The 13578-nt window shown below is 36.7% G+C and overlaps 1 protein-coding gene across 2 annotated transcripts in view; it reads right to left on the bottom strand.

Moving 5' to 3' along the window:
• pcdh15a (protocadherin-related 15a) overlaps window positions 1-13578 on the bottom strand; it is a 351466-nt gene that overhangs the window by 157993 nt on the left and 179895 nt on the right. For both annotated transcript variants that reach the window (XM_073873588.1, XM_073873587.1), the window contains 3 exons: window positions 4272-4421; window positions 703-896; window positions 432-564 (listed from right to left, as the gene is read on the bottom strand). In XM_073873588.1, the coding sequence (XP_073729689.1) occupies window positions 432-564; window positions 703-896; window positions 4272-4421 (477 nt within the window). The remainder of the gene's footprint in view (window positions 1-431; window positions 565-702; window positions 897-4271; window positions 4422-13578) is intronic.

Here is a 13578-nt window from a genome sequence, read left to right as displayed (position 1 = left end):
GAACGAACAAGCCAAAGTTTATAAAGACATCTTATTTGTATTTATGCATTTGGCAGACGCATTTATCTAAAGCAATCCCTTGCCACTTTCCGCATATCTTCTATTGAAAATTAACTGTACACTCCCAACTACCGCGCACCCAAATGCCCATTACAAATGGCTGAATAAAAATGCAATACATTGCATTATTAAAACACCTTCCTGCAGCTCGGAAGCGCATTGCGATTGCACAACAGTCATGGGTTCGATCCCAGGATAAACACAAACTGATAAAGCATATAGAATGAATGCATTCTAAAACACTTTGGATAAAAGCATCCATCAGATGCATAAATGTCACTGTAAATAAAAACCATTAAAGACAAATTACAACAATCTGGTATTTATTATGCAGTATGCAGTGAGCAATAGGCTTGTGTCTGTGTGTGTACCTGCAGGTTCATCAGTATGGCTCCGATCCTCATGGCTTCGCTGATCTCTAGGTTGTATGTCTGCAGGGGGAATCGTGGAGGACTCTGATTGTTGGGTGGCAAAACCTCAATGTAGACTGTAGTTATGGAGCTCCTACATGCATATATAGTAAGAACGCTCGTAAAGAGATGTATACTATACATACTTATAGACAGACATAAACATAAAGGGGAAAATTGCACCAGTTTTCCCTCCCATTAAATATCAAGAAGAAACGGCATCGTATCTGACCTTCTCTCTGGGTCAGGTGCATTGTCTGAAGCTCTGACGGTCAAAGCGTACGAGCGGCCGACGACCAGCGTGACCCCCGGAGCTAATGTGATTCTACCTGTGCGGTTATTGATGATGAAATCACCCTGATCTCCAGCCAGGATCGAGTACGTGATCAGTCCGTTTAAACCGGCGTCAGCGTCCTGAGCAAACAGCTGCAAGAACAATATGATCCAGTCAATATTATGTTTTTTTTTTTTTATAGCACACTGTCCTTTACAGTCTGCATCTGAGCTGCTATGCAATACAAATGCTGTCGTGAGATACACAGAAAACAGACAGATTCATAAATGTGTTGATACAACAATACACTGCTGTCAGACCCTTATTAAAAATACCATGGCTGTAAACTTACATGCTTCTCAGTGTTCCCCACACATTGACTTTACTTGAGCAAGCTGCCCACGTATATTAAAGCGGACATTTCACAAGACTTTTTTAAGATAATTTATTATAACGTTAAAATTGCCACTTTGTAGGGGTGAGCAAAAATGTGCCGTTTTTGGGTATGTCCTTTTAAATGCAAATGGACTGATATCTAGAGCTAGTGTCTGTGGTTAGATAATGCAATCAAGGGCCGGTATTATCCCCTTCTGACATCACGAGGGGAGCCAAATTTCAATGACCTATGTTTTCATATGCTTGCTGAGAATGGTTTACCAAAACTAAGTTACTGGGTTTATCTTTTTCACATTTTCTAGGTTGATAGAAGCACTGAAGTGAAAAAAATCAAGGCTGGATTTACTTAAAAATACACAGCATCATTTTTGCATCCATTCTTTTTTAGTAAATTTCACATGGAATCTGGGTATATGGCTCTACAAAGGCAATCAATAACGTGTTTATTTTGCGATATTTCTTTGTTAGTGTTGTACCGGGTCAGAAAAGAATGGGGGATTATGTCAAAACGGCAACAAATTTAAGATATGATTGCACAAAAGCACTTGTATGAGATCTTGATATTTATATTATAACATTTTATATAATTTAGCAATATCAGTAAGAGGGCTGTTCTTATGAATATGAGCATGACTGCAAATGTGTCAGTGATATTACAAATGATTTAACGTTAAATAAAGTGACTTACATTTTACACACAAGTTTTTTTATTTTTCGACATTGAAAATATTTTATAACAAATACATATTAGCTCTTTAACTATTTCTCCGCCATTGACAAGTTATCTCGTCAATTAAGAGAAAAGATTTGCATTTTTATGTAAATCTGCAATAGCGCGATTATCCACTAGATGGCGCTCTTACCCAATTTATGAAAAAACTGAAGCCAAAACGTTATTTACTAATTTTGAATTCTGTGTACGTTTTGATAATCGTTCTGAATCTGATCTATAACAAAATTCCTTCACAAAAATGCAATTATTTCAGCTTTTTGCAATAAAAAAAATATTATTAAATATTATTATATTTTTAAAGAAACATACCGTGTTTTTGTTTGTTTGTTTATTGTTTGTGTGAAAGCAAAGGGTCTGTTCTTTCATTTTATATATTTGTATATTTCTATATTTTTAGAAGAAAAAAATGCTGGCAGGGAATCATTAAAGGAAATTACCACAAATAAAAATCAGCACTGCTCTAACTGTTAATAACTTTATATAATAATTTATATAATTATTTTATAATTTAATAACATTTTAGACTTAGGGCTATGTGAATCTCTTGGATAAATTTGAGTTGTGGTCTGGTCTGGGTCTTGACCCCCCAAAGTCTTGGTTAAGGTGGTCTTGGTTATTTTTCCTTGGTGAAAACTATGACCCTTCTCATAACACATACAGAGTTATTAGTTCCAAACTTTACTTTCTTCAAACTCGACACTCATTATTTAAAACTATTTCTAACAGCAAATCCATTCATCTTCATTATTATGCAGATTAAACCTTCACTATTAATGAGCTTAAAAAGCAGCCTAACATGATTATTCTGCATAAATTTCTTAAAAAACAACCCTATCGATCAAAGACCAAAAAATGAAGTTTAAAGAAAAGCATTCAGATGCATCCACTTAACTTAAAACATGATCATCTTCTAAAGCACTTACTGTACCATGCATGTTAATTCCTGCCCTCAGGGACAAAAAATATAACCTAAGGGTAACTACTAATAAGAAAGTGCCACCCCATCCATATCTCACATTATAAAGAAAACTCCACCTAAGCTCTCCAGAATCACTGATCCGTATCCTGATGCATAAAGCACTCGAGTGCTGAGGTAGGAAAAACACAAATGCACGCACACACGCAATCCAGGGCCGCAGAAATGGATTATAAAACATAGCCAAGCGGCCCAAGTGAACCAGCAGTCACCCCCGACCTCATTTCTGGAGGATCCGGCCCGCTTGCTATTTAAAGAGAAACCAAAGGCCTTTATGTGACCGATTCAGCTTTGAATTTTGACCCGGACGCAGGGGTACGATATAAACACTGAGCAGAACATGAACAGAGTGCAAAGATAAAGCAAACGAGCAGAGGATTATTGAGAGAAAATACAAGAGCCCGAGGTAAAGTCACGCACACGTTATGTTCACTTTATAGCATTTTTGCCCCACTTTTTGTGTCCACAGTATTTACACCTCACCGTTGCATTGCAGTCTAGTGCACTTTATTCTTATCTGATTAACACCTGAACTAATTATGTTTGCTTCGAAAAAATGCACTGTAGGCAAATAACATCCACATTTTTCCTGTGTAGTGTGAAAACAATGGGGATTTTAAAGAAAAATGTCCAAGGTGATTACTGATGCCGTTTCTGATTCTGCTTTGGATTTACTATTCCTTTAAACAGATGTACTAGCAGGTGAAACTGTTTCTTAAAGGGACATATCATGACAATCTGACTTTTTCCATGTTTAAGTGCTATTCAACTTAAACTTAGTTTTGTTAAACCATTTTCTGCAAGAAAAAATAGGTCATTGAAATTTGGCTCCCCTTGTGATGTCAGAAAAGGATCTTATTTTAATAATACCACCCCTTAATCTGCACTATCCAACCAAAGCACTTCCATTTAGTGCCGAGAGCAAGAGAGAGAGAGAGAGAGAAAATAAATGACAGCACAATTGAGTTTTAATTTTAACAAACCACCATCAAGGCGATCAGTGTTTGCATTGCATTTCATTGCATTTTAAAGGACACACCCATTTTTGCTTACACCTACAAAGTGACAATTTTTACATGTTATAATAAATTATCTATATGGTATTTTGAGCTAAACGTCACATATGTACTTTTGTGAATTATCCCCTTAAAGAGATAAAAACAAGGTATGAGTCAATTTTCATCTGCAAAATGGTTCGACTGAGATACTTTCACTGAGACACTGCGCTGTTGAATCGCATTCAGTAGATCTTCATTTATTAATGAAACAAACACATTTCCGAGCAGGCTACGCATCTCATTTATAGATCTCAATAAACATTTCACTATGAATAAATGATTCATAAATGGCTCGTGGGCGAGGATAAGAGGATTTCCTAGCTGCAGTGTAAAAGTGTATCAGCAGAACATAACGCGTCCTCACCTGCAAGACGGTCTCTCCGGGCAACATATTCGTGAAGACCTCCACACTGTAGGACACCTGAGTAAAGGTGGGTGAGTTATCGTTCGCATCGATCACCAGGATGTCCACCGTCACGGGTCTGCTCAGCTGAACGCCGTCAGATGCCAACAGCTGGAAAAAGCAATAAAATCATTTCAACAGCATTATACATCACAGCTCAGCCAAACTCAGGGAAAGTCCAAAACAAAAACGATTAATTTTTTTTTTAAAGCTTACGTTTCAATATCAAATTACCAGTAACGTTTGAAAAAAAGTATCTTAAGGAACTGATTTACTAACAGCAACTAACTGACACGATTTACTAATTTACTTTGTCGTTAAAAAAATACTGACGGGATTTACTAAAGACACGCAGTGAAAAATTAGCGATGAAAAGAGGTAGACTGAAAAGTTGTTTTTGCGACTGACCTTTTTACATACGTGACCCATGCTGGCAAAACGAGTCAGAATGCGCACCGTCTAATTTTTAGCTAGAGGCAAAGAAAGTATTTTGCATATAATATATGAGTGTGTGCTATGTCTAATTATTATGTATAAATATATACACACACATTCATGTATGTATTTAAAAAACAATTACATGTTTATATATATTTATTTATATTTTTATATAATCTATATTAAATATAAATAAAAAATTGATATATAAATAAAACAATTCTGAAATGAATATATGAATGTGTGTGTGGTTAAATATACATAATAATTAGACACAGTACACGCACATATATTATGCAAAAAAACACTTTTATTTTGTATGCGATTAATCACGGTTAATCTTTGCCCAGCACTAATTTTAATTCAGTTCAAAATTTTCTGTTGGTTGTATTTTGTCTATAATATTAATTAATATTAATATTTTGTTCAGTGTTAAAAAACTGAAACAGGGAGTGCTTCTGGACCAGGATTGTTTACATCTTTCAAAATGGTGTATAAATGTCGATTTTGAGGATTTCATAAAAATAAGTACATTAAGCAAAGCTCTAAATAGTCATTAAACATCTAAAATTATCTTTATTTGTATGTTTTCTGAGAGCTGTGCAACTGGAACCTGTTGTACACAAACGTGGACAATGACACTGCTTCATGTTCTAAAATAAATTTGGTAATTATATTTCTTGGTTCTTCCTAACCCTATAGCTGGAAGAATAGCTGGAAGAAATCTGAAATGCAAACCAAACCAAAGCTCGAGTCTTACCAGGCAAGCGTGAGTGATTTACATGTTAAGTCAATGCAAAGACGCGATTAGGCATCCTGTGGCGCGTTCCGCGCAAATTGAGCATTGCAGCGGGAAACGCGCGAGTTGAAAAATCTGAACTTCTGCAGATTTCTGCGCCGCGTTAACCAATCAGGACCTTGCTGTAGTAGTGAAGTGATTACAGGAAGTGAGCAGAGTCGCAGAAGCCCCTCCCATGACGCGAATTTCTGTGTGAATGTCTTGAATGACTAGAATTTCACGTGCAGCTTTCACGCGCGAATGAAGCGAGTAAACTCAAATGTTCAAGCATCCAATTAAGCATGAATAGCGTATTTTTGCCGCCTGTACCGCAGCTGGTGTGAATGCACCATTAGAAGGTTAAACTATTCAAAGATGCGTGCATGCACGTGACATTTTGGTTTTAAAACATGCAGAAATTAGAAAATAGAGTTGAAGACTTGATTGATGTTAAAATAATTATTGACTCATTGCCCGCCAGCATTTTTTGTGATTTTCACAAAAGTTTCACAAAATGCCTTCCAGGAAAATTCTCTTCTACAAATCCATCAAATGAAAGAACAGCCCTCCTGCTTTCAAACAAACAATAAACAAACAAACAAAACGGGAAAAAAACGCTTCATCCTATCTTAATTTTTTTCTCTGTTTATTATTTAATCACTTACAAAGCCTTAAATGGCCTAGCGCCCTCGTATATTAAAGAACTACTATCAGAATACAATCCATCACGTAAACTGCGATCACAAAATTCTGGTCACTTAATTATCCCTAGAATATCAAAAGTGTCTAAAGGTGGTAGATCCTTTTCCTACTTAGCCCCTAAGCTCTGGAATGATTTACCAAATAATGTTCGAGTATCAGACACAGTCGATCAATTTAAATCTAAACTCAAGACATTCTTCTTTAACAAAGCATTCACATAAATTGTCCAGTAATTGTACTTTTCCCGCAGTAGTTATTTTTGTCTAGAGCAAAGCACTCACATACCTCATATGGGTAATATACTATTGCCGCAATAGTTAGCCTGTCTGGAACCGAGCCGACTTGAACCACTATAATGTTTGACACTTGCATTGCATGCGAACGGCCTCTACGCTAATAGAATTCTGTTTTTGTCTCCCTGTCTCGTCCTCGACCCCGAGGACAATGAGACAAACAGACCCAGTTCCTGTTGCTGTGAAGATCATCGCACCACTGATCTAAGGGCTGTCCTTCAACGTGATGCCCAACCGATGCGCGACCAACGACCACCGGCTAAACCAGTTTAATCCGCTTACCCGCCTCCTATCCCTACCGTATCTATATCTATATATATATATATATATATATATATATATATATATATATATATATATATATATATATATATATATATATATATATATATATATATATATATATATATATATATACATATATACAGTCTTGTTCAAAATAATAGCAGTACAATGTGACTAACCAAAATAATCAAGGTTTTTAGTATATTTTTTATTGCTGCGTGGCAAACAAGTTATCAGTAGGTTCAGCAGATTCTCAGAAAACAAACAAGACCCAGCATTCATGACATGCACGCTCTTGGGGCTGTGCAATTGGGCAACTAGTTGAAAGGGGTGTGTTCAAAAAAATAGCAGTGTCTACCTTTGACTGTACAAACTCAAAACTATTTTGTACAAACATTTTTTTTTCTGGGATTTAGCAATCCTGTGAATCACTAAACTAATATTTAGTTGTATGACCACAGTTTTTTAAAACTGCTTGACATCTGTGTGGCATGGAGTCAACCAACTTGTGGCACCTCTCAGCTGTTATTCCACTCCATGATTCTTTAACAACATTCCACAATTCATTCACATTTCTTGGTTTTGCTTCAGAAACAGCATTTTTGATATCACCCCACAAGTTCTCAATTGGATTAAGGTCTGGAGATTGGGCTGGCCACTCCATAACATTCATTTTGTTGGTTTGGAACCAAGACTTTGCCCGTTTACTAGTGTGTTTTGGGTCATTGTCTTGTTGAAACAACTATTTCAAGGACATGTCCTCTTCAGCATAGGGCAACATGACCTCTTCAAGTATTTTAACATATGCAAACTGATCCATGATCCCTGGTATGCGATAACTAGGCCCAACACCATATTAGGAGAAACTTGCCCATATCATGCTCTATGCTTCACTGTCTTCACTGTATACTGTGGCTTAAATTCAGAGTTTGGGGGTCGTCTCACAAACTGCCTGTGGCCCTTGGACCAAAAAGAACAATTTTACTCTCATCAGTCCACAAAATGTTCTTCCATTTCTCTTTAGGCCAGTTGATGTGTTCTTTGGCAAATTGTAACCTCTTCTGCACATGCCTTTTTTTAACAGAGGGACTTTGCGGGGGATTCTTGGAAATAGATTAGCTTCACACAGACGTCTTCTAACTGTCACAGTACTTACAGGTAACTCCAGACTGTCTTTGATCATCCTGGAGGTGATCATTGGCTGAGCCTTTGCCATTCTGGTTATTCTTCTATCCATTTTGATGGTTGTCTTCCGTTTCCTTCCACGTCTCTCTGGTTTTGCTCTCCATTTTAAGGCATTGGAGATCATTTTAGCTGAACAGCCTATCATTTTTGCACCTCTTTATAGGTTTTCCCCTCTCCAATCAACTTTTTAATCAAAGTACGCTGTTCTTCTGAACAATGTCTTGAACGACCCATTTTCCTCAGCTTTTAAATGCATGTTCAACAAGTGTTGGCTTCATCCTTAAATAGGGGCCACCTGATTCACACCTGTTTCTTCACAAAATTGATGACCTCAGTGATTGAATGCCACACTGCTATTTTTTTGAACACACCCCTTTCAACTAATTCAACTAATTGGCCAATTGCACAGCCTTAAGAGCGTGCATATCATGAATGCTGGGTCTCATTTGTTTCCTGAGAATCTACTGAACCTACTGGTAACTTGTTTGCCACGTAGCAATAAAAAATATACTAAAAACCTTGATTATTCTGGTTAGTCACATTGTACTGCTATTATTTTGAACAAGACTGTATATATAAATATATATTAATTCCTCTCAAGGGTTTTTGTCCTTCTAGGAGTTTTTCCCATTGGGTTTTTTCCTAGGGGGTTTTTTTTCGTCCCAGGGAGAGTCAGCCAACTTTGGCTTAACTTAGCACTTTACTGTATAAGTTACATTATTAATATGCTCACTTGTACGGTTTAACCTTAGCCGCTATCTCTACTTCTTATATTATCTATTGATTTTCTGTGTTCTCCTCTACATCTTCTCATGTAAAGCTGCTTTGCAACAATTAACACTTGTGAAAAGCGCTATATAAATAAAATTGAATTGAATTGAATTGAATTAAACTCTATAGACATTTACATAGAATTAGAGAATTAGAGTTTTAAAAATATCTGTTTTGACAGGAATTCATGCAGATATAATCTGTTATGTCTTTAGTGAATGTTTGGTTAACTGTTGGGGAAAATATCTGATGTGTAAGATTATATTAGATCTGCATTACAGTAGATCTTGAGCTGTCTGTGTCAATGTCAAACAATAAAAGAAACAAAAAAGTTATTTTTTCTGTAGTATGTTTTTAACTTTGTGTGTGCTAAATCTATTAGTTTTTCCAATGATTTTAAAGTATGGATGCGGTGATTTTGTTTTTGAACCCCTTAAAATTTTTAAACACGATTTTTCTCAAAATTGACTTTGCCTAATCTGTCAACTTCTAACACGTGTAGTGCTGTAATTGTTTGTCAGATTCCAACAAATCATACATTGTTTTCGAAATATAAGTAACTCATTTTTGAAAATTTGCTCATTCAGACTCATTTTGCCAGCACAGATCACAAATGCATTTGTAGGAGTTTCTCGTTTAGATGCAAAATTTACATTAGGAGAATATTTAAATAAATCGATTTACTAAGGCTTGATTTCGTCAATTTAGTGGTACATTATTAATGTTTTAAACCCTACAAATCAGGCTTGTGCAGAATTCAGAATTGAATTGAGAATGACTCCTAAATTCCAATTCAATTCTTGAATTTGAATTGAATTGATGTCAAAAACAGGATCTAGAATTACAATTCGAATTTGAATTAAAGGAAGCAGAATTGCAATTCAATAGAAATTCAAAGAAACTCTTATACATATTATACAGTAAGTGAAGTGTTAAAAATGAAGCTTTCAGTATATGTCAGATATGATTGCATTACATATTCTAAAAATTATATTATTTTGAATTACTTGTACAGATTAAATTAAAAGGAAATGTTTTACCCCAGCAATTAATGTTAAAAAATCTAGTAAAATAACAAATAATTAAGTTTGATTTTTTGTAATTATAATTTTTAATGGAACACGATGGAACATGACTTTATTTCCCAGAATGCTTTACTTTAACCAAGTATTTCAAATGGTTGTCAAACAATTAACTTTCCTAACACTAAATGTATGTGAGATTCTTTCTGTTGTGTAACTGTGGAATTTCTTTGAATTGCCATGAATTTAATTCCACTTCCTGTCATTCCAATTCCAATTCAAATTCAACTTCCTGTAGGGGGAGTCAATTCAATTCAATTCAAATTCCAATTCATGAATTGAATGGAGGCTAATTCTGAAATTCTGAATTGTTCACAAGCCTGCTACAAATGCCTTTCTAACAAAGAAATGACAAATGGCCCTTGGTAACTGGGTTCAAGTTTACCCCCTTTCCGTTGCTCACTTTATACATTTTTCTTCACAACTTGTCCATTTACCTTAGCACCGTGATGCTTGTTAAATGCTGAATGTGCACATGGTTTGTCTTAAAGCATATTAAAAACACCACATAGACATATAAACCAAAGGGTTCATACATCCAATTATTATAGTAAGAATAGATTTTCTTATTATTCTGAACAACTTACAATTACTGAACATTGTGTTTCATCATTTTAAAAAAGCAATCAGCCACCAAGGTTAAGAGTTACAGGGTTTTATCACAGGGGTTTCAGAAAATCTAATAGCTTCCTATACCCATGGAAAAATCTCAAATGTATGCCCCTTTATGTCTTATTGCTTTTAAGTAAAGCTTTTCTGAATGCATTTGATCTGACATGCAAGCGACTCTCTGGTATTACAGGACAGCATACAAATGTATCTGATAAATATCTCCATTGTTCAGGCACAACAAACATTTGTCCAGAGATTCCCACTATGTTCATTTCAAAGGCACTTAAAGTGCTGAGCTAGCAGCCTCAGGTTACATCGTTGTTCTTCAGCTTGCAATTCCATGAGCTTTTCCCCAGAGAACCATGGCTGTAAATGTGGATCAAAGCCCAGCGGTTCCTCAGCCCGTTCAGGATATAGGCAGAGCTCCGCATATGTAAACAGACCAATGTGACGAGTGCTGGGGCCAGCAAGATCGCTTTCTTCCTGTAGCTTAATTGGTAGATCTTTGTGTTAGTAGCACAAAGGTTGTGAGTTTGATTCTCAGGGAGCACACAAAAAGTACAGCTGGAAGTAAGTCGCTTTGCCAAATTTGTAAATGTAATAGTGGTGACTGTAACCTCCTGCATGAACCTTGGCTTCCGGATTTGGCCACTCAAGTGTACTGTTGTTACTGTCTGGACTCTCAAAAGCATTGTTCGGTTTGTGCGTCATTGCTTACTACATAGGCAGCAACCTTCTAGGAAAGCACGATTAAGAATATAAATCAAAGACTATAGATATTAACAAGATGGTGCAGTTTTATTATAATGAATGGTGAAAGGTGCAACAACCAATATGGCCGCTTTAGTGAAGGAAGTCCCACCTTACAATTGTTCAAGGGGGCTATCTGGGGGCGGGGCTTTGTACTGAGTGATGTACAGTACCCAACGTTTACGCATGTGTAGTAGCTAAAGAAAGGTGCGGTAGAATATAAAACTGGATTTATGTAGGCATAGATGAATAGTAAGAGCTCTGTACATGGTAATGACATCGTGAGCCTTAAACTCGATTGTTTCCTCATTCTTATTTAAACTTCGTGCATGCAAAAGACAGCTGGAACCCTACTGAAAAATCCAGCAAAAACCAGCATAAGCTGGAAGCTGGTTTAAGGTGGCAATAGCTGGTCTAAGCTGGTCCTCCCAGCCTGGCAAAGCTGGTCAAGCTGGTGGGTCAGCTGGTCTTCCAGTCCAGCTAGACCAGCTTAAAAAGTGACCAAAACACACTTAGACCAGCTTGCTACACCAGCAATACCAGCTAAAACCAAGCTGGGAGACCAGCTAAAACCAGCTTATGCTGGTCTTAGCTGGATTTTTCAGTAGGGAAAACAGACAAATCTCAACATAACACCAACTGTGACATTACAGTCGTGATGTACGGCCCTAACATTAAATTACACATTAAATTAATTACAATGTTACAATGCTAAAAACAAAGTTGTGACTGCTGAGTTAGTGCTATATGCTAGTTAATGCTATATGCTAGCGTTTAGGCTAGTCCATACTAAAAAAAACCACAAACTTACCACTCAGAAATATCCATTAACAATCTCCAAACAATTGACTATTCCTCAAAACCTGTATCTTCATCTGATACAGGCTCAAACGTAAGGTCTGTTTACACAAACACACAGAGCTACTGAAGAAGCTGCTCTAAGAAACAGCCAATCAGAGCAGAACTCAACATTATTATTCATGACCCTTTCAAATAAGGTAATACAATAGCATTTAATTCGAACCATGGGTTCACACCAGTTGCATTTGAGGCGTCAAATTCGCATCAACCGCGTCTAGTTTGCTGCTTGAACATTTTAAGTTTACTCGCTTCAGTCACGCGTAAAAGACGAGCGTGAAATTCTAGTTATCAAGACTTTCGCGTGAAAATTCACATAGTGGGAGGGGCTTCTGCGACTCAGTTCACTTTCTGTAATCACTTCACTAGTAGAGCAAGCTCCTGATTGGTTAACACAGCGTGTTTTTCCACCAAAGTTCACATTTTTCAACTCACGTGTTTCCCGCGGCAACACGCAAATGAGGCGGAATCGCGTCTACCGCGCCGGGCTAAACGCCTCATTTGCGCCGCGAGACCTCCAGACATGCGTCAACGCGTCTTTACAGTGACTTAACATTGAAATAATTGCGCTTGACGCCTCTACCGCGGCTGGTGTGAACGCAGAATAAGGGTTGTAAATCAACATTTAAAACAGTCTCTGGATCATTTTTGCACTTAATAAAGCCACATAACTCGTAGATATCAGGGTATAATATAACAGATTATTTCAATGCATTTTTGGCACCTTTAAGCTTAAGAAACAAAAAGTATGGTACAGTTAATGTCAGGTTTAATGGTTGGTCGGATATATGTTTCATCGTGACCTTACCAAGCGATATCAGTCTTCACCCATTCAAATACTGTAGATAGGGTCTTACTGAAATAGCTACCTGGAGGCATTGCAAACATGGCTGCAAAGTGTGATGAGTTTCTTTAAAAAGACTCTTATTGATTCCACAGACAGTAAATTTCTTAAATGTCACTCACACCAGTAACACTTTCCATGTGAAGTGCACATAAAAACTCGGCTAACGTTGTGTCTATACAGGACCTGTACCAATTATTGCTATATGATTAAATCAGCATACATTGTTATCTGCTATTTAAAGGAGATTTATCAGGTCTTATCCTATGATGCCTAAAAATGATTTCTAAGAACACTCACAAAAGCGATCACCCCTAGCTGTCAAAAAGTTCAAAAAGTACACCTTTGCACCTAAAGAGTTCATACTAGTACCCCAGATACATATCTCTACCTAAATGGTACATATTAAGACATTTTAAAAGGGTAACAGCTAGGGAAGCATATTTTTTGACACTAGAGTTTGGGAAATGGCTCTCATGTCATGTACGGCAGGTTTACTTCACAGTTAGATCTCAGTGCATGTCTGATTCAGAAAGGCCACGTAGGAATATTTCAGACGAGCAAAGCTTCAAAGCGGCACATTTTCAATCAATGCTTCAGGGATATTATTGTACAGCAATAAAGAGATTGAAAAGACAGAAATGAAATGATTGTGAAAGTCCGTGACAGC

This window comes from Misgurnus anguillicaudatus, chromosome 11 (genome assembly GCF_027580225.2).
Source record: "Misgurnus anguillicaudatus chromosome 11, ASM2758022v2, whole genome shotgun sequence".
NCBI lineage: Eukaryota > Metazoa > Chordata > Actinopteri > Cypriniformes > Cobitidae > Misgurnus > Misgurnus anguillicaudatus.
Note: the sequence above shows the minus strand (reverse complement) of the source record. Positions and strands in the feature narration are given on the sequence as shown.